The 26,461-nt window shown below is 34.4% G+C and overlaps 1 protein-coding gene across 1 annotated transcript in view; it reads left to right on the forward strand.

Moving 5' to 3' along the window:
• Window positions 1-13,691, forward strand: part of LOC114327012 (homeobox protein OTX2-A-like) — a 99,022-nt gene extending 85,331 nt beyond the window's left edge. The window contains exons 5-8 of the mRNA XM_028275510.2: window positions 376-545; window positions 1,487-1,595; window positions 2,505-2,720; window positions 13,121-13,691. Coding sequence (XP_028131311.1) covers window positions 376-545; window positions 1,487-1,595; window positions 2,505-2,720; window positions 13,121-13,201 — 576 coding nt within the window. The 3' untranslated portion in view covers window positions 13,202-13,691. The remainder of the gene's footprint in view (window positions 1-375; window positions 546-1,486; window positions 1,596-2,504; window positions 2,721-13,120) is intronic.
• The last annotated feature ends 12,770 nt before the right edge of the window (window positions 13,692-26,461 follow it).

A 26,461-nucleotide genomic window follows, 5' to 3' on the forward strand; every position in this document is an offset into this window, starting at 1 on the left:
TCTTTGAAAACGAGTAGACCCAGAAACACTGTGTCAGAGGATGGCAAGAGACTCAATTTGAATCAAAACGAAACCGATTATTTTGTTTTACATTTTACTCAGTATACGAGTACAAAAATGATGACGATTCGGATAGGCAAGCTGAGATGCATCGATGGAATATTTTTCCTAAGCGCCGTCCGTTTCATATTTATATATCTGAGCTAACAACTTGCTTGAATCGTTCTCGACATTCATTTCAAAAATATATTACGCTTTATAATATAGCATGACCGAATTATACGTTTTTTTGTCGCTGCATTTATAGCACCGCCATCTATTATATAGCTCTCGAACTTCCCACCTTACCCTGGTACTTATCTGTGTATTTTTAAGGTCTGGTTTAAGAACAGACGAGCGAAATGTCGCCAGCAACAGAAACAACACAACCAACAACAGAGCGTAGAGAAGAGCACCCGATTAAAAAACAAAACCACTACCAACCTGATAACAAAGTCATCCCCAACACCAGTCTCTGTTTCCAGCAATAACAATACCAGCACCAGGTAAGATAATAGGGCCCAAAATCTGATGTGAAGGCCCTGTAATTGGTCATCTTTTGCTTTATATCCCATTATGAAATATTTAATTTTTATAAACCCAATCCAGTAATTGAACCTGAACAAGAATTGAACTTTACAATGTTGTTATGTTGTAAAGCCCTCAAAAATGCCCAAAAGTTCATTCAGTAATGCGCAAAACTTGATTTGTTGTCTGGTAAATATTTACCAGATATATAAATAACCCAACAAACCAAAGCTATAGATTGCATATTACCAACGGATGGCTCTTGTCCTGACACATTGTGCTTCTCTTTCTGACTTAAAGCTCCTCATATTGTCCTATCTTTTTTGATACGCTTCCATAGTCCTGAGAATGGTCCATAGGCCTTGAATCTGACATAAGACGTGTACAGCGGTTTCCTCTTCTAGATTTAACCTATAAGTATCCTCTTCTATTAAACCCATACGACTCAAATACTTATTGAAGTTATAGTCAGCAGCCCCACTATCAGTATTTTGGTTTATCGGGATTTTGGATAAGTAAGTCGGCTGTTAACTTGGCTGAATGTCCCTTAATAAACTCTTGGCTCTGTTTTTGTCTTGGTGCATTTCTCCACCATTCCAAAGACTTGAAAGTATGGCTCCGGGCCAATTAAAGGGACACAAGCGCCTTTTCAAGCCGATTGAACAACTTTCTCATTTTCTACGTAGCCTTTGTTCCATGGAAGTCAGACTAGTATCAATCTAGTCCATGTTCCAACCTGAGAGAGGGTACCCAAATAGTTCCACACAAGTTTTGAATCAATCTGCATAAAACTGAGGATTCTACCAAAGCAAATAATTAATTGACGTATCCAAATTTTGCGTTTGTTTTATTAATTTTCATAAATTTTAACTCCGATTGCTTGAAATATTAGTTTTAATGCTCTTTTTTGTATTATTAGCTCATCAGGAAGCCCATCGTCAGTACCTACAGCACCCCATCTACGAGACAGTCCGAATTATGTCAAACCTCAACTGTTAGCCACCTGTGGTAGTACGAGTTCACCTACAGTAAGTACCTCACCTTAAACGCACCTTAGTATGATAAGGCTTTAGAATAGTACCCAATAGGATGAAATTCATCAATCATAAAGTTCACCGACATAATTTATCGAATAAAAAGTAAAGTTCTCTGTTTTGAAGTTCATCGAAAAATTCACTATTGACTGTAAAATTTATATATTTTATATTTCAGACTCACCTTTAGATGAATTACTATTTATGTGAACAATTTTATCGATGAATTGTTCATACTGAACAGTTCTTTAAGGAACTAAAGTCTCTTGAACTTTATAGAATCTGCCATCTTACACTACGACTGTAAAATTTAGATATTTTAAATTTCAAACTCACCTTTACATGAACCACAGTGCTGTGAACAATTTTGTCCATGAAATAATCACACTGAACAGTTCTTCAGAGAACTAAAGTCTTGAACTTCATAGAATGTATCAATTTACACTATCGACTGTAAAATTTGTAAATTTTAAATTTCAAATTCACCTTTGGATGAATTACAGTTCTGTGAACAATTTTATGGATGAATTGTTCACAATGAGCAGTTCTTTAGGGAACTATAGTCTCTTGACCTTCATAAAATGTGCCAACATACATTATATTGACTGTAAAATTTATATACCTATTTATTTTAAATTTCACCTTTAGATGAATTACAGTTCTGTGAACAATTTTAGGGATGAATTGTTCACAATGAATATGTTTTCGGTGAATTACAGTCACTTAAAGAGACACCTAGACAGTGACAGTGAATATGTGCGAATATATTATGTCTATGAACTTTTTAGTCGTTCTATCTACTTTTTGGTGGTTGATATTTTGCGAATGAACATTTAGACAATGCATTATATTCGTCAAACTTTCTTAAAACCAGGATTTACGGCACAATTCATATATTTGTAGATTGCGAGTTCGACCTACACAAATAGCGCGAACTCAAGCATCTGGTCTCCTGCATCGATAGATTCCTTTTCGATAGACCAACATAGATGGTGTACATCGACGCAACCTTCAGTACTAAGTACCACCAATTCCTCGACGAACTGCTACAATAATTACTCCTACTATTCCAACATGGAGTACCTGAGTTCGGCGCCTATGAATCACTCGCAGTTTGCAGTAAGTATTGTTCTCTTTTCCTCATTTTCCTCATTTTTACCCAAATGTCTTCTTGTTTCTCAGCTTTTCCCTTTTCCGTGATCGCTGTTCCTTACTCTTCTAAGCCACTGAGTTTTGTCAATCGTGTCTTCTTCTCCTAAACCTTTCTTTCTTAAGTCCCTTGCCATACAGTCCATCCATTTTCGCCTTAGCCTTCCTTTACCCCTCCTTCCATTAACTTCCTCTTCGTCTATCAGCTCTATCCTTCGTCCCATGTAGCGTTCATTACTATGTATAACGTGACCAAATCATCGCATTTTTGTTCTTGAATCTTTTTAGAGATTGTAGTCACCCCGATTCTTTCCCTCATCAAGTCGTTCTGGCCCTCTCCCTTCTAATCTCACCCAGCATTCACTGTAACATTTTCATTTCAGCTACCTCCATCTTCGTTTCCTGGATCTTCTTTATATACCACACTTCACTACCGTACACCACCACAGGTCTCACTATACTCTTGTATATCTTTTCTTTCAGCTCTTCCCCAATTTTTCAATCACCTACTCATTCGCTTCCAGGTAAACCAACCAGCCTGCATCCTGTGGACAATTTCTCGATCTAGTGTCCCATTTTAGGTTACATATATAGAAGCCAAGATATTTAAATTTTCCGACTCGTCCTATTTTTTCGCCAAGATATTCTATGTCCCCAACCACTCCTGTTCCTCCCAACCACATGCTCTTCTTTTTCGATCTGCTAATGCTAAGTTCTCCCTCTTCAATAGCCCTTCTCCAACGCTAAAACTTCTCCTCCATGTCTATGCTCTCCTCTATTAACACGATTTCATCAGCAAAGAGCATTGACCAAGGAACCCCCTCCCTTAACTTCTGTGTCAGTGTATCCATAACAAGATTAAACGGGTAGGAACTCGGTGAAGACCCTTGATGCAACCGTCACTGGAAAACTTTCGGTCAATCCGACATGTCACAAGTCCTTGCATTGATGTAAGCTCCCTCATACATATTCAGTAGCTTTACGTACTTCTAATGAACCCATAGCTCTCTGATACATCTCCATAGCTCTTGTCTAAGAACTGTGTCGTACATCTTCTCAATATCTATAAATGCCAAATGTATTTCTCTATCAACTGTCTTAAAGCGAACAAGGCATCTGTTGTCGTCCTTCCTGACATAAACCCAAACCGTTCTTTTCCTGTCGATGTTTCTCTCCAACCTTGGCTCTATAGCTGTCTCCCTTATTTTCATTGTGTGCGACATTAACTTTCTCCCTCTATACTTCTCACAGTGCTGAATGTCCTTTTACCTCTATACAATACCATCACACTCTCTTTCCATGCATTGGGCACCCTTTATCTCCTACAGCCTTCCAGACCTCCACAGATATTCCATCAGGTCCTACTGCCTTACCATTCTTCATCCTATTTAATGCCTAGGCAACCTCATTTCTGGTTATCCCCGGTATTACACTCTCTTTTGGGATCCGGTATCCTGTGTCTCTCGTCTGGTTTTCTTCATTTAGGAACTTTCTAAAGTACTTATACCACCTTTCAACATCGCTTCTTAATCTGCCGTACATGAGTCGTCCTTTGCTTTAGCAATGCTGTGTAACCTTTTCATCCCTTCAACTCTTCATACAGCTGTGCAGATGATCGTTTCTTAGCAGTAGCTACAGCGCACTTTGCTTCCTTCTTTGCTACCTTGTAGGTATATCTCCTATCTTTCTCTGTTCTAGACCTGTCATACCTTTTTCTAGCCTCTTCCTTCTCTCCAATCTTCTGTTGCTTTTGCTTTAAATCATTTACCCTTTGTTCTTTCCTTAACCCTTGGCTAACCTTGTTATGTTGGTTATATATTAGTAAATTATATGCTTCTTGTTATTTTGTTATTTTTGACTATAACAAATGGGGTCTCGAAGTCAACATTAAGGAAACAGAAGCCATGGGGATTGGAGGTATGTACAAAGCAATCCAATACATTAGACGATGAGGTAGAAATTTAATTCTGCGATGAATACAAGTACCTGGCAATGAAGATAACTCAAGATGGAACACTCGATGCTGTTATAAAAGACAGAAACATACAGGGTAGAAAAGCCATATTCATGATGAAAGGCATTCTGTGGGATCTAAATTCTAAAGCTAACAAAAAGCTCATATGCCATACCATAAAAGTGTAATCACATATATGGCAGTGAAGTTTGGCCAATGAAACAAAAAACAGAGAAAATATTACTAGGAACAGAAATCGACTTCTGAAGAAGAGCAGCAGACAAATTAAGATGTGATCAAATACCAAATGAGAGAATACGAGAAATGATGGGAGTTACGCATACAATAATTGATGACATCAAGACAAAACAACTAATATGGTACGGCCATGTACCGGGTGTCCCAATAAGAATGGCTCTCGGCCATATCTCAGGAACCGTTTATAGTAGAGCTTTGAAATAAAAAATTTTATAACAAAAGTTGCCTCAGGAAAAGCCTGGAAATTATTTTCATAATTGTGGGTCCACCGCTAGAGGGCGTAATTGAATATCAAAAATAAAAAAATCTAAATTTTACAAAATTTTCCTAATGAAGGGGCACTGAAAATCCGATGATTGTATTCTTCATCAAATTCTGCGCATATTTGATTTAACAAGTTTAACTCTACCTTTGCAAATAAGAGGTGGGGGTGAGTGGGAACCTTGTTATGAAAAAATGGCTGTAAGTCCGGTTCTGCTAAATCAAATTTTGAAAACTGGGTCTTGTTGAAGACAGATCTTTTTCTTCAATGTAAGCGTGATAATTTTGAACCATCCTAATAAGTAATAAGCCAGCTGGGAGGCGTTATTTAATTTTTTTCAGAAATCTAGTTTTCTTTGGAAAATATTAAATACAAGTATGCATTTTTAATCATACTTTATAAAATTAGATTAAATTAGCAATAGAATAGCGAAAACCGCATGTCGATACCTTTTTTCTATCTCAAGATATCTCGAGAAACGTGTAAATTTTATACATAAATGTTACTATCACCGGTAAGCTAAGTTAATGAAAAGTAGTGTGCTGTGGAAAAAAACAAAATAACATTTTCCAGATGTCAACGTATAAAAATATACTTAATTAATTAAAACAACAATATAAAGAGAAACAATACTATTAAAATTAAATATAACACAGAACAAAAATAACTACTTAGTGACGACCTAAATATTCAAATTGTTGCCCATCATACACTACTCTAGGATACATTATCCAGAGAATACTAAACGCCATTCAAAGCATATCGAAAGCAGAAATTGAGACTGCTGTTCAATCTACTCTTGAAAGAGTAAATGTTTGCAACGAAAATGATGGGCAAAAATTTGAACGTTTATGTCATCACTAAATAGTTGTTTTTATTTCTTTGTAATAGGGCTTTTCAACGCTTCTCATTTGTTTCGAGCCTCTGTCATATGCCTTATAATCCGTGTATAATATTAATATACGAGATATGAACGAGGCTCGAAACAAATGAGAAGCGTTGAAAATACCTAATATACGTTGACAGCTGGAAAATGTTTCTTTGTTGTTTCCATAGCACACTACTTTTAATTAATTTCGTTTACCGGTGACAGTAACAGTTATGTTTTTTAATTTACACGTTTTGTAAGATATCTCGAGATAGAAAAAAGGTATTAACATGCGGTTTTCGCTATTCTGTTGCTAATTTTGTCTAATTTTGTAATATGGTATTAAAAATGCATGTTTGTATTTAATATTTTCCAAGGAACACTAGATTTCTGAAAAAAATTAAATAACGCCTTCTAGCTGGCATATTACTAAGTAAGTTGGTTGGAAATCATAACTTTTACATTGACGAAAAAGATCTGTCTTCAACAAGACCAAGTTTGCAAAATTTGATTAAGCAGAACCGGACTCACAGCCAGTTTTTCATAACAAGGTTCCCACTCACCCCCACCTCTTATTTCCAAAGGTAGCCCTAAACTTGTCAAATCAAATATGCGTAGAATTTTATGAAGAATACGACGATCGGATTTCCAGTGCCCCTTCATTAGGAAAATTTTGTAAAATTTAGATTTTTTTAATTTTTGATATTCAATTACGCCCTCTAGCGGTGGTCCCACAATTATGAAAATAATTTCCAGGCTTTTCCTGAGGCAACTTTTGTTATAAAATTTTTTATTTCAAAGCTCTACTATAAACGGTTCCTGAGATATGGCCGAGAGCCATTCTTATTGGGACACCCGGTACAGAGAATACCAGATGACAGGATCCCTAAACAGATTTTGACGTCGACGCCACAAGAGAGAAGGAAAAAGGGAAGGCCGGGAAGAAGCTGGAGGGAGGGAATTGAAAAAGAACTAGGGGAAAGAGGAATACCTCCAGATCTTTGTTTAAATAGAGAAGAATGGCGGTTATGAGTCGGAGCGTCGTAGTAATCTTGCTTAGATATATTTATATTAGTCAATTTATTGTTTCTTTAAGTGTGTGTACATAAAATAAATAATAATGTATGTATGTATCGGTTTTAGAACGTCTTTCGACGTTGTGCGATGCCTAACTTCCACGTCCTTCTATCATCCCATTGGCCATCTCTAAGATCCCTCGTACTCATTGCTTTGGTTACCCCTTCTTACCATGTCTTTTTGGGTCTTCCTCGTTTTTTTGCGGTTTGGTGATACCCACTGCATAATCTTTTTGGGCAATCTTGTGTCTTCCATTCTTTGAACATGACCATACCAAATCAACTGTTTCCTCTCAATGTCTGTTGTTAAGTAACCATCTATTCCAATTCGTCGTCTTACTTCCTCATTTCGAACTCTTTCCCTACGGGATATACCTAACGATCTTCTAAACACATCCATTTCTACAGCTTCTAATTTTTTCCTGTTGTTCTCGGTTATTCTCCAAGTTTCTGCTCCGTAAAGTAGGCTGCTTTTAATAAGTGTTTCATAGATATTGTATTTTCGCTGTATCCCTATTTCGGAGCTCCAAAGTATTTAATTTAGGCAGCCAATTGTTCTTCTAGCTTGTGTTACCCTATTCTTTATTTCCTCATCGTCTTTTCCCGTTCTATCGAAGATTACTCCCAGGTACGTGTATTCACTACAGGATGTGATTTCTTCATTATCCTCTAGTTCGATATTGAATAACTCAGCTCCTACAGGTAGGTATTTTAGTTTTTTCCACATTAATTTCCAAGCCCCACTGTTCATATTCCCCCTTTAGTTTTCTTGCCATATAATGTAGATCGTCTTTATCATTAGCTATAATGACTTGGTCATCAGCAAATTGTAAGGTATGTAAACAAACCTCTACGAGGTCTATACCCATACCGTGGCATTTACGTTTCCACTGGTTTAGTGCTTTTGAAACATATAACCTGAAATAAATAATAATAATCCGGTCAACTTAGACATCAAAATGCTTGGCAAATAACAAAAATTGCCGGAGAGCCAAATTTTGGTGGAGAGCTAGGGTATACCATAACAAATAAAGTTTAAAAAGTCCCCATCGATCCCATGTGTGCGTCAAAAGTTACTCGGGGTCAAAGGTCAAAATTTGAGATTTTTTGGATTTTTTTCGAAAACGGTACGTTTTATCAAAAAAAAACCTTAAACCAAAGTTGTAGATCTTAAAATTCTCTACAAAAATAGTCCTTACTATTTTTTTCCTAAGAGTTGCCATTCCTGAGATATCGCGATTCAAAGAGTCACATTCACATTATACATGATATGCACACGTTTCCACACCACCTGTGAGGTAGTGTACTCGGCGCGTTTTTTTTACCGTGGTTTCCCCTGTAGGCCTACTCCACTAACTGTTTTGACAATTTTAGGATAATTTAAGGAAACAATACCGGTCAAGTTCTAGATATTACCTTATTATTGATATTGATTATTGATATTGCTATTGATTATTAGGTTAACTATTGTTTTGATTTCTTTAGATATTTTAATCAGATTCATATTCTTGAAAGTCTACTACAACAGTCAAGTCTTCTTCGATTTCATCTTCTTCCTCTTCCTCTTGCTGGATGTTCTAAAATTGTTCAAATGTGACTGAGTCATTGGTCTCTTCATTAAAATCACAGGAGTCTTCCTCTGTTGTACTAAACTGGACATTTGAGCAAGACTGACCTTGGCAGTTGGTACACACTAGAGAACACAGCAACCCGACTTTTTTACATCCACATTTGGCACTACAACCTTTTTTGCAATTGCAAAAAATACTGTTAAGGAGTTTTTCTGGAGCAGGTGGGAGTAAGGTTTTAATCGGTTCCAGAGTATTATCTATTAACTTACTAATGAAGTAAAAACCTCACATGTATGTAGGTGGTATATAATTTATTAAAAAATTTTTTCTGTCAGTTTGAGGCCAAGATGAAGACCACTTTGTAATACCGTTGCAATTTAATTTCTTGTGACATCGACTTATTGTCGACATTTTTGTAGCCTAAATGGCATAATTATTATTACATTAAGGTCTTTTGACCTAATTATGTAGCTAGTTCCAACTACTTTGGATCTGAAGTTTCTACCACCTGATGATGGACTGATTGGTCCGAAAACGTTTGTGATTTTATCCATCTTGGATCATTTTTAGAAATTTTTTTTTAATAAATTATATACCACCTACCTACATGTGAGGTTTTTACTTCATTAGTAAGTTTTTATTATGGTATACAGCCAATGAGAGGAATCTTTTCCTTTATATTTTATTATCTATTAATTTCCAACCCCAGTCTTCTGGATTCAGTTCCTTGCCTAGCCATGTTTGAACTTGATAATTAATATACTCGATACAAATGTTGAAAAGCAGATGCTGATGTTGGAGGAAGACATGATACTTGTACTTGTTTCTTGTTTCGCGTATTTTTTTTACAAAAGTTAAGTATCGGTATTTATCAAGACAAATAATTTTTTTGGAGCTCCATACACCGCAAGAAGAAAGCGAATTCCTTCCGTAATTATTGTTTGCGGTGTAGAATCAAGTTCTGTAAAAACTTTACAGCAGTCAGTCAAATCTTTTTTTCGAATAATTTAAGTACTGACGTTTTGCCCCTTTTGTACATTGCGGACGTAGTGTCGCAGCCGGTTATCGCATGTAAAAATAAAATGTACTTTTGGCATTTGGGATAAGCCGATAAACTATTCGAAGAATACATCTCTGTTCGCTGTTGAGCCCTTCTAGGTTTCAGAAAATAAATAACTTTATCTACTGGAGTCCTTGCAGTAATCAGTACCAACAAATCAACACCTTCACCAACTACAATTGTTGTGTTTGTTGCCTTAAATTTTTCAATTGCTGTCTCAATTATAAGGACATCTGCGTCATTTTTAGCTTGTTTCACTTCAATATTCGCAGCTATTAATTTGTCAGTTAACATTTCAGCTTTCTTTCAGCTTCTTGCGGTTTATGGAGCTCAAAAAAAAATTATTTGTCCTGATAAATACCGATACTTAACTTTTGTAAAAAATACGCGAAACAAGAAACAAGTACAACTATCATGTCTTCCTCCAACATCAGCATCTGCTTTTCAACATTTGTATCGAGTATATTATCAAGTTCAAACATGGCTAGGCAATGAACTGAATCCAGAAGACTGGGGTTGGAAATTAATAGATAATACTCTGGAACCGATTAAAACCTTACTCCCACCTGCTCCAGAAAAACTCCTTAACACTATTTTTTGCAATTGCAAAAAAGGTTGTAGTGCCAAATGTGGATGTAAAAAAGTCGGGTAGCTGTGTTCTCTAGTGTGTACTGTGTACCAACTGCCAAGGTCAGTCTTGCTCAAATGTCCAGTTTAGTACAACAGAGGAAGACTCCTGTGATTTTAATGAAGAGACCAATGACTCAGTCACATTTGAACAATTTTTGAACATCCAGCAAGAGGAAGAGGATGAAGATGAAATCGAAGAAGACTTGATTGACTGTTGAAGTAGACTTTCAAGAATATGAATCTGATTAAAATATCTAAAGAAATCAAAACAATAGTTAACCTAATAATCAATAGCAATATCAATAATCAATATCAATAATAAGGTAATATCTAGAACTTGACCGGTATTGTTTCCTTAAATTATCCTAAAATTGTCAAAACAGTTAGTGGAGTAGGCCTACAGGGGAAACCACGGTAAAAAAAACGCGCCGAGTACACTACCTCACAGGTGGTGTGGAAACGTGTGCATATCATGTATAATGTGACTCTTTGAATCGCGATATCTCAGGAATGGCAACTCTTAGGAAAAAAATAGTAAGGACTATTTTTGTAGAGAATTTTAAGATCTACAACTTTGGTTTAAGGTTTTTTTTGATAAAACTTACCGTTTTCGAAAAAAATCCAAAAGTTCTCAAATTTTGACCTTTGACCCCGAATAACTTTTGACGCACACATGGGATCGATGGGGACTTTTAAAACTTTATTTGTTACGGTATACCCTAGCTCTCCACCAAAATTTGGCTCTCCGGCAATTTTTGTTATTTGAAATGTCTATATACAGGGTGATCAATTTATGTGACAAAGTCCAATATACCTGTTATTATACAATATATCAAAAAAAGTTGTTAATAAAAGTTATAGGCACCTTCAATGTACATATTTTAAAATTAGTGAGAAATATACAGGGTCTTCCATAACAGGGTGCCAAACCAAAGTTATGTTTTTTTAAATAGAATACCCTATATTTTATTCAAAATTTGGTTTCTCTATATTTTTCTGATTAAAAAGATATAGCACTTGTCTAAGGTTACACCGAGCGTTTGAAAGTTATGAGCACTTTTATTAAAAAATCATACTGATTTGATCGCCCTGTATGTTTCTAACGGTGTAATATAACCTAATGTTTTTACTGCTTTTGACTGTCAATATTGAAGTAGTTTTGCAAAAATATAGAGTTTTTTTATAACTACACAAATTGTATACAGGGTAAATCAAAATGTAAATACAAGATTTTCTTCATATTTTTAAATGGAACACCCTGTATTTTATATTACCATCGAAAAGTTCTATCAGTATACTTGCATATCTTTTAAATATTCCCTATACCTAAAGTTATTAGGTTTCGAGATATTTTAGTTTAATTGTTGATAACAACATGTATTACTTAGTCATTAATAACAATACTTTAATTTATCAAGAAAACTAAATTAAATAGAAATATGTTCAACGTACTTCTTATATTTCTTATAAAAGCTGTTCAAAGTGACCTCCCATAACGTCTACACAGCCTGAAGACGAGTTTTGAAAGACCTACTCGCGTTTGTAAGCATTTTTGTTATGTGACACTTTGAAAGGCGTTTTTAATCCTTATTTTTATATCGTCAACTGTTGTTGGAGGTATCCTATACACTACGTCTTTAATACCCTGCAGCTCCTGCTCACTACAACGCACTTGTCAACGGTGAACTCGATGAATTATTTCCTGAAAGATGGATAGGAAGAGATGGGCCAGTTCATTGGCCACCTAGATCACCAGAATTGAACAAAGTTGACTTCTTTTTCTGGTGTTACATTAAAGACGTAGTGTATAGGACATCTCCAACAACAGCTGACGATGTGAAAATAAGGATTAAAGACGCCTTTCAAAGTGTCACATAACATATGCTTACAAACGTCAGTAGGTCTTTCGAAACTCGTCTCCAGGCTGTGTAGACGTTATGGGAGGTCACTTTGAACCACTTTTATAAGAAATATAAGAAGTACGTTGAATATTTTTTTATTTAATTTAGTTTTCTTGATAAATTAAAGTATTGTTATTAATGACTAAGTAATACATGTTGTTATCAACAATAAAACTAAAATATCTCGAAAACTAATAACTTTAGGTATAGGGAATATTTAAAAGATATGTAAGTATATTGATAGAGCTTTTCGGTGATAATATAAAATACAGGGTGTTCCATTTAAAAAAATGAAGAAAATCTTTAATTTACATTTTGACTTACCCTGTATACAATTTGTGTCATTATAAAAAAATGTACATTTCTACAAAACTACTTTAATATTGACAGTCAAAAGTAGTCACAACACCAGTTTATATTACACCGTTAGAAACATACAGGGCGATCAAATCAGTATGATTTTTTAATAAAAGTGCTCATAACTTTCAAACGCTCGGTATAACCCTAGACAAGTGGCATATCTTTTTAATCAGAAAAATGTAGAGACATCAGATTTTGAATAAAATATAGGGTGTTCTATTTAAAAAAACATAACTTTGGTTTGGCACCGTTTTATGGATGACCCTGTATATTTCTGACTAATTTTAAAATGTGTACATTAAAGGTGTCTATAACGTTTATTAACAACTTTTTTTCATATATTGTATAATAACAGATATATTGGACTTTGTCACAGAAGTTGATCACCCTGTAGACCGGGTTATAATACTAACTCATATTATGTTTTCAGGAGAACAGTTTGGAATCAAGTTGGAGCAAATCCCGAGACGAGTCTTCGTGGCTCTACAACAGTAGTTGGGATCGAAAATGAAATAGCATCAAGGTCAAGAAGATAGGCAAATATTTTTAAACTTCCTCGATCTCACTGCTGTTGGTCCTTTTAAGCCTACATGAGTCTTTATAGTTTATTCCCAACCGGACCGGAAGTGGAATCAAATTCGGTTTTCTCTTTCTAATGTTAATGAGTCAGAAGCCTACATGGCTTGTGGTATTGCGTCTTTTTTATCTCATTATCAAACAACGTATGAGACACTAATCCAATTCGTCAAAGAGTTCGACGATTACCACAGGTGAAGAGAGGAATCTGAATTGATTGTTCAGGAAATGATGAATGAAGAAAGATGAGGTGATAGAACCTTCTACCAGCCCATGGGTCTCTCCGGTGATCCTGTTCAAGAAGAAAGACGGGACTACGAGGTTCTGGGTTCAGAACATGAATGAAATGGATGAAAACCATTTCAGGATTCAAAATTCCGAACATTGCATTATTTTTACTTAAAAGTATGCCACCAAGGGCGGAGCGCCGATTTTCGGGGGGCATGAATTTTGGGGGGGGGGGGAGGGTACCGGGGTGTCCGCGGGAATTTTTTTTGAAGTTATACTTCTTTAGGCGCGATTGAGAGTAAAATTTCATAATATTGCGCGCATGCGCACACAGACAGTATGGCGTCGAGTTGCTGAATCTTTCAAGTTATGTATAAATATGTCAGTACAAGAAAAGGTGTGAAAAGAATATATTTAGTCGAGGCATTGAAGGATTGAAGTGTCGATTTTTTTGCAGTAAGACGGATTTTAATGCGGATTGGTTCGTTGGCTTCGTGAGAATGTCAGGAAATTTTGTGAGCTAATGTAATGAATAAGAAATCTCAAATTGCATTTGTGCGTAAGAAAAATGCATTTTGAAATAGGCAATTATTATGTGCAGGTACCTACATGCTTTTGTGTTTACGAATGTTTTGTATAAATGTACCTATTTACGAATGTTTCTTCTAAAATTTAGGAATATATTAATTTAAAATACATTTAAGTATGTAGTAATTTTCTTTACAATTTTTACTTACCTATTTGTTTTTTTATACCTAATATCGCACGTGTCTAGCAAGTGTCTGCGTAGGCTAGCGGTATGTGTATCTAGTTACGGACGTGTTAGTACTTGCTTCGATTCCCCATAAGGAAAATTTTTTTGTTTATTATTAATGGTTATTGACATATTAGACTATTATATGGACTTAAAAAATGATTAAAAATAATTAATCGGGATGTTGCCCAACTATTTATCGAGTTGCAAATTTATAATAATTGCCTATTTCAAAATGCACTTTTGAAATGCATTTTTCTTATGCACAAGATGGACTGTTACGCCACTGTGTTGATAAACAACGCAATTTTGAGTGCTCTGATATTTCATCCGAATTTCGGAAATATCGAGAATTAGAAATTGTAAGAGTGAACTGTGAGCAAATAATATACTACAACAAAGTGCTGAGAGTGTTAGTGACACAATAGGACTAATAATATTCGAGGTAGGCTGAAATCAAAATAACGTGGCGTCTTATCTGTGGGTAGCGATTTATCTATCCGCAAGGTTGAATTGTAGATGATCGTTGGCGCTAGCAGATAGGCAACACATATTACACATTCCATAGGCGTATCAGAGGAATACGGAATGGATGAAATGAGCGAGATGGTTAAAGAAGTAACAAACGGAATGAGAGAGATAGCAAATGAAATGAAAGAAATGAGAACTGAGCGTAAAGAATTAATAAAAATTGTCAAAGATTTAACAAGTGAATGGAAGCAGAGTTTGGAAGAAGTAAAAGAGATTAGAAGAGAAAATGAAGTAATGAAAACTAAAATCAGGGTGCTAGAATATAAACTTGAAGCTATGGAAAAGAAAGAACGTCGAAATAACATTATTATCACCGGATTTGAAACTGCAGGAGATACTATAGAGCTAAAAGAAGATATAGAGAATCAGTTGCAAACTTTTCTTGGAACAAAGTGTGAGATAAAAGAGATAACGAAACTGAATAAGAGAATGTGCAAGTTAGAATTGAGTACATATGGTGATAAAGCAGACATAATGAAAAATAAGAACAAGTTAAGACATATTAAAGGAAGAAAACTTTTTATTGATGATGACTATACGATCCAAGAAAGAGAGATTCAAAAACAACTAAGAGAATATGCAAATGAACAGAGGCAAAAAGGTAATGTTGTAAAAGTTAAATACCAGAAGATCATTATAAATGATGAAATATGGAAATGGAATATGGAAACTGGCACAATTGAAAAAGAGAGCAACAGAGCTAATCCAAAAAACTAATAAAAGCAGAGGCGGACAAAACGACGACAAATTCGGCAATGAAAACGGAAAAAGAAATGGAACTGAAAGTTATAGATAAGAAAGGAGAAGTATGGAGAACAGCGACATGGAATGTTAGAGGAATAAGTGGAAAAGAGTTAGAATTAGTAGAAACCCTTAGCAACACAAACTATGCTGCAATAGCCATCACTGAGACAAAAAAAAAGGGAGCTGGGACACAAATAATAGGAGATGGAAATCTATTAATATACAGTGGTGTAAAGGAAACTGAATGGGCCAGAGCAGGAGTAGCCTGTTTGATACCCAAAGATAAAGTAAAAGGTATAAGAAATTGGGAGTTCATCAATGAGAGACTATTGAAAGTATCAATGAATTGTAGTAAAAGCGATATTATAACTTTGATTGTAATATACGCACCTGGCGAAAGTGACAAAGCAAACGACAAAAATCAATTTTGGGAACAACTACAGCAGACAGTAGAAGATTATGAGGGAACACTCATAATATTGGGAGACTTCAATGCTAGAGTTGGAAACGAAAACATGAAATGGCAAGGAGCTATAGGTAGGCACGGAGAACACACAATTAATAAAAACGGGAAAAGATTGCTAGAGTTTTGTATAGATAATGATTTAGTTATAGCCAACACTTTCTTTGAACACAAGGAAATACACAAGATAACAAGAGCAATGCCCCAGCGAAATGAAAAATCAATAATAGACTTCATAATTGTTCCTCGGGAAAAAAGGAGTAAAGTTAAAGATGTCAGAGTGAAAAGAAGCTATGATATAGGTAGTGACCATTATCTACTAGAAGGAGTATTCAAGAATAACAACAAAGTCGAGGACCGAAAACAGATACAAAACAAAAACTATAGCGGAAGAATAAGAACCTATAAGCTGAGAAACTTGCAAACAAGAAATGAGTATATAGAAAAAACAGAAAAACAGTTTGCAAGGATTGAAAAGAGAAGACAAAGTAGAAATGTGGAAGAAAAGTGGATCAGATTTAAGGCAATACTATTAGAAACAGCAGGGCAAGTTTGCGGGTATACCAGAAGAAATAATCATAAAAAGCAGACAAGCTGGTGGAACAACGATATTAAAAAAGAAGTCAGAGAAAAGAAAAGGCTATGGAAAATGTACATACAAAAAAGAAATCAAGAGGCATACGATAAATACAAGGAACAGCGCAACAAAGTTAAAGCAAGGATAAAACAAGAAAAGCAGAACGCCTGGGAAGAATTTGGAAGAACTATGGAAGAAAATAGTACCCAAAATACAAAATTATTTTATAGAGTATTAAAGAATATGAGAAGTAAAACGGAAATTAAACTACAGCAGATAAAAGATAGAAACGGAAATATAATAACTGAGGATGAGCCCATTATAGAAAGGTGGAGAGAATATTTCAAGGAGCTTTTAAACAATGAAAATACAACAGCAGAGAATTGCACACAGATAACAGACGAAACACCTGAAAGAGGGCAAGAAGACGTTTATGAAACTAAAATAAAGATGGAAGAAGTTGAAGATGCACTAGAAAAACTAAAAGTTGGTAAAGCAGCAGGGATCGACGGAATAGATGCTGAATTATTGAAATATCTTGGACAACAGGGTAAACAAGAATTACATGACCTACTAAATTTAGCGTGGACAAACAAAAAAATCCCAGAGGATTGGAACATTTCAATAATACTGCCTATACACAAAAAGGGAGACACGAAAGAGTGCAGTAATTATAGGGGTATATCACTTCTCTGCTCAGCGTTGAAAATCTACGAAATTATCCTAGAAAAGAAACTACGAGAAATAGTTGAGCCTCGACTGGCGGATATACAAAGTGGATTTAGACCATCACACAGCGTACAAGATCATATATTCACACTACAGCAAATTACTGAAAAAACACTGTTAAAAAACGATACACTGTACCTGGCGTTTTTAGATATGAAAAAGGCGTTTGACATGGTCAATAGAGAAGGAATATGGCAAAGCCTGATAAACAAGGAAGTAGATGAAGAACTTGTAAGTGTAATAAAAAGTTTGTATGTCAACACAAAAAACCAGGTCAGGACAAGTAACTTAATCTCCGGCGAATTCTCTAATAACGACGGGGTTAGACAAGGTGGAGTGTTGAGCCCACTGTTATTTATTTCCGTTATGGATGAAGTTATTAAAAAGTGTTGGAAAAAAACTAAAAAATGCGCTATAGGGTATAGAAATTTGCAACAAATAAAAATTGAAGCCTGTGCATTTGCTGATGACATTGTATTAGTTGCAAGAACTGAAAAGGCTCTCGCAGATAACATTAGAATCTGGGCTGAAGAACTAAAAAACTACAACTTAATAATAAATATGGAGAAAACTAAAGTAATGACAATAGCCAACAAAGAAGCAACTGTAAATATTGAAATCGAAGGGCAAAAAATCGAGCAAGTAGACCTCTTTAAGTATTTGGGAATAATGTTAAACAACAAAGGTACACAAGAAGATGAAATTGGAAACAGAATAAAATTGGCAACGAGAACTTATTATTCACTGTATAAAAATTTCCTAAACAAAAAAGAAATATCGAGGAAAACCAAAATGACAGTATATAAAACTGTATATATGCCAATTACAATATATGGGGCAGAAAACTGGGTACTTAATGACAGACAAAGAAAAAGATTACAAGCTACAGAAATGAGATACTTAAGAAAAGTGGTGGGAGCAAGAAGATTAGACAAAAGAAGAAACGAAGATATAAGACATGAATTACAGGTAAAATCGCTCAACGAAAAAGTTGAAGAAAAGAAGTTAAAATGGGCTGGACACATGATAAGAATGAGTGGTGAGAGACAAGTAAAAATGACATGGGAGGCCAAAGCAGTGGGTAAAAGCAGGAGGGGCAGACCAAGGAAAAGCTGGAACACTAGTGTAAACGAAATACTCAAGAAAAGAGGAACATCGTGGCAAGAAGCAAAAGTTTTAGCAGCAGATAGGAAGAAGTGGCGTAAATTTGCAGAGAGTATTATATAAAGGAGGAATCCTCGACACCTAATGGTAAAAGAGGCAACCGATTATGTATGTATGTATGTATTTTCTTATGCACAAATGCAATTTCAGATTTCTCATTCATTACATTATTTCACAAAATTTCCTGACATTCTCACGAATCCAAACTGCATTAAAATCCGTCTTACTGTGCCAAAAATCGACAGTAAGGCCTTTTTTGTGCTTCAATGCCTCGACTAATTAGTGTTTTTAGTAAATATATTTATTATAATTTTTGTGTCTTTGGATTTGTCTTCCTCAGGAGTAAGATGAATATTATTAAAACATTTTATTGTATATTTATTATACTTTCACCTTGTCTTTTTGTTACCGTGAATTGTTATTAAGTACGTCCGAACCGATACATACACAGTCCTCGTAGCGTATTTGGTATATAGCATTCGGTTAAATATCGAGAGGTCTTGAGTTCGAATCCGGAGCAATCCTATACTTTTTTTTTATTTTTTTGAAAGCGGTAAGCACAAAATAAGTTTGGTGTTTAAAAAAAATTAAAACAAACTGTTTAAAGTATATTTATTTTTAAGAAATCATATAATAGAAGTATAACTTCTTACGTGCGTACAAAGTACACACACATTCTTTTTTTTTAATTAGGTACGGGTAAAATGGTGAGTTTTAATTCACGTTTCACACACTTTTTAGTGCCATAAAGTCATTCAAAACTTATCGTTATTAAAGTATTTTTATTTGTCTAGCAACGAAAAATCAGCAATTTTTAAATTCTAGCTTATTTACGCTTGGTTTCATAATCAGTTAAAGTGGACTTTAAATTTTAAGTTGGTATATTTATCAATGCAATTCATATGGGTAAATGTCAACTTTAGTTAATGTTCACTTGTTGATTATGAAACCGGGCGTTATTCCATAAAGGTCTATATGTTATGCAACCAGTACAACTTTCTGTCTATACCATTCTTTTCTTTCTTCAATATAGATTCATCTCAACCTTATATATCTTTTTTTGCCTCTATTGTTTGTTGGATATTTCCGTTATTATATTTTGCCGAATCCTTTCTAATTGATGTGTGTACCTACTTGGTTCCTTATTGTTTATTTACTTGTGTTTATGTTCTGTTTTATTAGGGCTTTCTTTTCACTGCCGAGTTTCTCCTCGTTCTTTATTTTTGGACAATGTTTCTGTTGGCTTTGAGCATTTCTAGACTAGCTTTGTACGTTGTCAAAATTAATCGTAAAATAACATAAACTTACCATAAAATTTCAAACTTCAATATAAAATTAGTTGCGAAAATAACTGTTTACTTCAAACTGCAAAAATTCGACAAAATAACAGCAAAAAATTCAACACACTGACAACCACAAAAGTAAACAAACCAAAACGTCAGAAATTGTACTTAAAATATTTGAAAACATTCCCAATCGTCTTTTTCTGTACCTATCTCTTTTCAATGTAGAGTCTAGATCGTTCATAAAAATAACATGTGATTTTACTTAATAACAGGCGGTAGCTGATTTGTCTTTAGTTTCATGCGTGGAAGAGAATGATGCTAGATAAAAAGTATGTGTTTTATCTCGCCAGGTATTAATGACGCACGGGTAAAGACTTGTGAACTAAGGTGTAGATCCCGGCAATATAATCTCCATATCTCTCCTATAATGTTCTCTGTTAGTTGTCAGGGTTCCTGTGTGATCTTCAATGCCCAAGTTCTTGCTTAGTCTCTTTTGTTATGTAGCGCATTTTTCTAGATAGATCTCTTCGTTGATCGTTTTGATAGAGGCTCTCAATTTCTTTGCATATATTGCCATAGTATTGTTGTTTATCAGCCTTGCATCTTCGTTTTATTTCTTTTTTGAGGTTTCTCAAACTAGCTTCTTTCCTTTCACTACGTAAACCACTTTGACAAAGATTTCTTCTATTCTAAATTATTTTAAGGGTTTCATCTGTTATCCAGTGTTTCTGTTTCACAGGATTATTTAGCTTTGATCGAATAGTTAGAATTGTTATTGCAGATGTTAAGACACAACGACGACCTCTCGTGGATTTCGGCGGAACTAAAATTGAGGCTTTTTTTATTGCCCCGCTATAATGGGGTTTTTTAATAAATAGTTGTTAAAATCGTTGTCAGTATTTTCGAAAATCAATATGATTAACAAATTTTAATACAAAAGATTTAATTAAAAGCTTACAAACCTTTTTTATCACAAGTGTTCTTATTTGTATGTTGTGTTGCAGAATATTTGGAGTAAATTTAGGAGGAACACATTCTTTTTGATTCTACTGATGCTGGTAGATTAATCAATGGGACTACTAAATTTTTCACTTTATTGATTTTTGAAAATGCTGACAACGATTAACGCCTGGTACTAGGGAAAATAAATATAGAAATCAACACACAACGCAAACGAAATACAAAAGTCGAAGAAAAGTTAAACATAGAAAGCTTAGAAGACCAAGGGATTTGGTCAAAACTTGTATAGAAACAGACTAACAGAAAAGCTAAACAGCCATAACCTAGAGACTAAAAAGGATATAGAAGAAACCTGGAAAATTATTAGAAAAAGTATCCTACAAGCAGCAGAAGAAGCTTTAGGTAAAAGAAAAGTCAACAAAAATAAACGTGAATACAAAACTCCATGGTACGACGAAAGGGTGAAAGCACTAGCAAATCAAAAGAAACAAGCTTTCCTAACATACAAAAGAGTGAAGACACCGGAGGCACGAGACGACTACGTGACAATCAGGAATAGAGTAAACCAAGAAATAGATAACATCAAAAAGTAACACTGGGAGAAATTTACCAAAGATATGGAATACGACCTCTATGGATCCCAGAAAAAGGTTTGGAAGATGATAAAAACAGAAATGAATGAATTTATACGGATAGATAACATTACGGAGACACAATGGACTGAGCGTTTCGCGAAATTATATGGAGAAGGAGAATAAGAGAACAGAGAAATAAACATTAATGAAACCCACGATAGAGTACTAATATCAGAAGAAGAGCTACAAGAACGAATAAAAAAATTAAAAAATAGAAAAGCACCTGGTCCTGATAAGATAAATAATGAACTGCTAAAATATGGAGGAAGAACACTACTCAAATGGCTCCTAAAATTATTTGTCGATATAATAAATATCGGAGTAGTACCAGCGGAATGGAAGGAAAGTCTCCTGCTACCGATACTCAAAAAGGGAGACTCGAAAAATCCTGAAAATTATAGAGGCATTAGTCTGATGAACAGCACATTAAAATTGTTGACGGTAGTCATAAAAGATAAAATCGAGGAAAAAGCGAATATGGCAGATGAACAGTAAGGCTTCCGGAAGAACCGCAGCACAATAGATGCAATTTTTTATTATCAGGCAAATAGTAGAGAAGTCTATTGAATATGGAAAACCAGCATACATGTGCTTTGTAGATTTAAAAAGTGCTTTTGACAGGGTGAGGAGAAATGATATCTTAAATTTATTACAAGCTGAACAAATAGACCACCAGATAATAAGGCTAATTAAGGAAATTAACAAGAACAACAAGACCAGAGTTGTTCTGAAGCTATTTTCTTGTGGCATTTTTATAATCAAGTATATTCAAATGGGAAATAAGCCACAATTTTACCACAATTTTTATCAGTATTATTGAGTATTATTTTGTATTTTGACAACGACACCCGACTTGGGCGTCGAAACGTTAATAAAATCATTTTTAGGTAAAATTGTGGCTTATTTCCCATTTGAATATACTTGATTAAGACCAGAGTTATAATGCCAACAGGAGAAACAGAACGCATAGAACTAAAAGGAGGAATCCGCCAAGGAGACTCGCTCAGCCCATTGTTATTCAATATGGTGATGAATCAAATAATTCACGAAGTCAGAAAACGACATGGATACCACATGGGAGCGCATAAAATCACGATACTATGCTATGCCGATTATGCAGTACTAATTGCTGATAACGTGGATGATCTACAAAGGCAGCTCCACACTTTCAATCTCACAGCAAATAAATTTAATATGAGAATATCGGTAGAAAAAACTAAATGTATAGTGATAAGTAAAGAGCCGCGTAGATGCAAGTTAGAAATAGACGGCAAAATTGTAGAACAAGTAATGAAATTCAATTACCTAGGAGTAGAGATCACTAGTGACAGGTATATAAGAACAGAGACCACAACACAAACAACAAAAGCGGCAAGAGTAAGTGGTTGCCTCCGAGAAACCATATGGAGGAACAAATATCTGACCACGGAAAGCAAAATAAAAGTATACAAGACAACAGTAAGACCTATCCTAACATATGCAGCGGAGACAAGGACCGATACAAGAAAGACGAAACAACAAATCAACAATATCGAAATGAAAGTATTAAGATCAATAGCGGGCATATCATTAAGAGACAGACAAAGCAACAGAAGTATACGAGAACGTTGCAAAATTCAAAATATTAACAGGTGGATAAAAACAAGAAAGAAAAACTGGAACGAACATGTAAATCGAATGGAACCAGATAGATTAGCGAACATCTGTAAAAACAACAAGCCGTATAGCAGAAGACCCGTTGGAAGGCCGCCTAAAAAGGGGGAAAGACAATGTACAGTCAACAACAACTGAAACGGAATAAGAGGCAGACAAACAGGAGTAATCCTAGTCGCGCGAAGAAGAAGAAGATTAACATTAAAAACCCCCATTATAGCAGGGCAATAAAAAGAAAAAAGGCCTCAATTTTAGTTCTGCCGAAATCCACGAGAGGTCGTCATTGTGACTTAACATCTCCACTTTAATAGTCTGTCATATTTCTTGTGATGTACTCTTACTAATAAAACGCATATTTTTTACACTTGTTGGAAAAGTAACCAGTCTTTCTTAGTTGTATGCTCTTTGTTTCTTTCCGTTTTTTGAGACTTTCAGTTTTAGCTTTTTTTTTTAGCTACGACCCGAGTGTCATCTGATCCGCATCCGGTCCTGGATATAATCTGTTTGGATCTGGATTGATGATCTCCAGCGAATATTAGTGAGGATGTAATCTATTTGATTTCTAGACCTATCTTTTCCAAGCATAAAATCGGCGTGCATGGTGTTAAAATTGAGTATTCATGATAGAATAGTTATTTGTGATAGCAAACTCGATTAAGCGTTCTCCTCTTTCGTTTCTCTGACCTATGCCGAACTTAACTACATACTTTTGGCATCACAAACCATACATACTTATAGACGTTTCACGACCATGTTAATCTTTCGATCGAATTAACGCCATCTCTTGATTGGAATGGGAACTAAATTGACAAATTTTAGTTACGTGGGAATTTCAAATTATAAATTTTGCGGGATTTTTATGAAATTTCGCAGGAAATTAAAACAACAGAAAGACAACTCAATATTTTATTCAATGTTTTACTGAAAACTTCAAATATTCCAATTTGTTTTCAAAATGCTAAACACTACTGCCATGTGTCACGTGAAAGCACTGATGTGTAATATTGAGTTAAATGAAAATTTTTGAAAGAATCTTGTAGGATGATTGTTTAGATAAATACCTTATAATCTTTTACAAACTTCTAAAAATATATAGGCCCGAAATGTTGATGACACACCTTGTCTATTGGAATAAACTGTTTCAGGATATATTACATTGTTTTTTTAAATGTGGAGAAACACAACACGGGATGATCAATGTAAACTATTTTATTAGAAAAATTCTAGTCATAGAATCAGTAGAAATTCTACTCATAAAAACGGAGAGGTTATTAAAATTGATTAAAATTGTATTAAATCTAATTAAAAACGTAACACCACTATAATAAAATAATTAAGCCACAAACTGTAAAATAAAAAGTAAATAACAAATTTATTTAATTGTCAACTGTCAGTTGTTAAATATTACAAGAGAATTGACTGACAGCGACATCTCTGGATTGGAATGGTAACTAATTTGCTGTCTTGACCTTGACAATTTACGTGAAACGTCTATGAGTATGTATTATGGAGACCTGTAAGAAGGAGTGGAAACGCAATGCATCGTTTGTGGGCTAACTTTTCAACCTCTAATTCAACTTTCAGCAATCGCCGCTATAGGCGCAAGTGTTCGAATAGGTGCTACAAATACATTAGCTCTTATGGACTTATTTAATATTTAACTCATTTTATTTTTGTTTTTAGCGTAATTAGACATTAATTTATTGGTGGATTGTAGCTGAATATGTTTTATGCCAAAAATAAATTATTTTAACCTTATAACATATCGACGTGTGGTAAAAAGTGTATTCTTTATATACCATTGTAGATGGAGATGTGACATCAAATTTAAATTTGTCATTACTTTAATATGTAGGACAGCTTATTTTGAAGCGGAAATATTTTGTCACATTATCTAACTGCCACATTTATATACCAATGGTATTTCAACTGCAAATTAATTTTTTAATATCTTTGTAACTGATATCAAAAAGTTTGTTAGTTGAAAAAATTGACTTAACTGTACACGTAATTGTTTTTAAAAAGTTTAAAAAGTTATTTAAATAATTTGAAGTTTATTGATCAATTTTTTTTAATTATTCTTTTTATCAAAATTTAAACTGCTTTTTCTTTTGAATACTTCATTTATCTATATTCTGAAAGCTTACCTATCAGATGTTTAAATTTAGTTAATAAAAATATATGTCTATAAACTACGCAGACGATAGTCTGACTTTTATAAAATTAATGTTAATTTTTGTGAAATATTTTGTCTCAAAAAATGCATTGTTTCGACAGAAAAACTTTCAAGATCGTCCTACTATATATCACTATAATTTTCAGGTTAAAATAAAAACCAATAATAGACACAAATTTTATTTACACCCAAGGAAATAACATACAAACGAATAGGTTTAATCCACGAACGTTATAAATAACATAAAGACAAATCTTAATAAAAAGTCTTTATTAACTTCGTTAAGTTCCCTTTTGAATTTTTTATCGGAACGATAACTCGATATAAATCCCGGTACGAAGCAAGTTCTTTTAGTGTAAGCTTTCTTGGCACTCATATTTAAATAATATTAACCACCAAAACCAATAATCTTATATTAACTACGAATAATTAATTATTTTCGAAATTTTCACATTCACTCCAACGCAAAAGTAGCATCTATTTCTACGCCACCGCCGCCCTAGCGAGAAACCAAGCAAACAGGCAAAATTGTGTACAAAAATTTAAAGGTCGTCCTATCTCGATTCCTCTCCTCTGTGTAGGTCTCCATAGTATGTATGGTTTGTGTTTGGCATCATTTAAAAAAAACCCTCCTCGGAGTTATACCACACGTATTACATTGCCCCCAGAGTTATGCAACACTCTTTACAATAAGCACCAAAATCACAGACAAAAACAAAATTTGATTCCACTACCGGTTCACTTTACGGTATCATCTTAAGTACCTTTTTAAAATATAAATGTGCAATGGAAAAATGTTCATATCAAAAAACAAGATATTTTAATGTACATACGTCTAAGATAACTGTATCATATAGCTGTATAGTTTTTGACCAATACAATAATTTTATCGAATTTAAGGGTATGACGCAAGGCTCTATATATATACTAGTCAAATTCTATGTGCCAATAAAATGAAAATCAACGAAAATGTCTTTAAATAATTTTGTACAGGATAATGTATAAAGTATGAAATAAATGTAAATTGAGTGTTTTCTTTTATTTAAAAAAAACGTCAAAGTTCGTTATACACCGGTATATTAGGCGTTAAAACCTTTCCGGTAGGGATATATGGAGGAGTATCACCGAGCCGCAAGCTCTTATCCGCTTACTGACTTTCCACCTATCCTGAGATGAGCAGATCAAATAATGTCATATACAGCTTCCAACCAACTTTTCTCAATAAATTAACGTTTTAAGCTGATTAGCTTGGACTACCTACTATTGGACACCCTATATTTACCGTAAATAATGTA

Source organism: Diabrotica virgifera, chromosome 9 (genome assembly GCF_917563875.1).
Source record: "Diabrotica virgifera virgifera chromosome 9, PGI_DIABVI_V3a".
NCBI classification, from domain to species: domain Eukaryota; kingdom Metazoa; phylum Arthropoda; class Insecta; order Coleoptera; family Chrysomelidae; genus Diabrotica; species Diabrotica virgifera.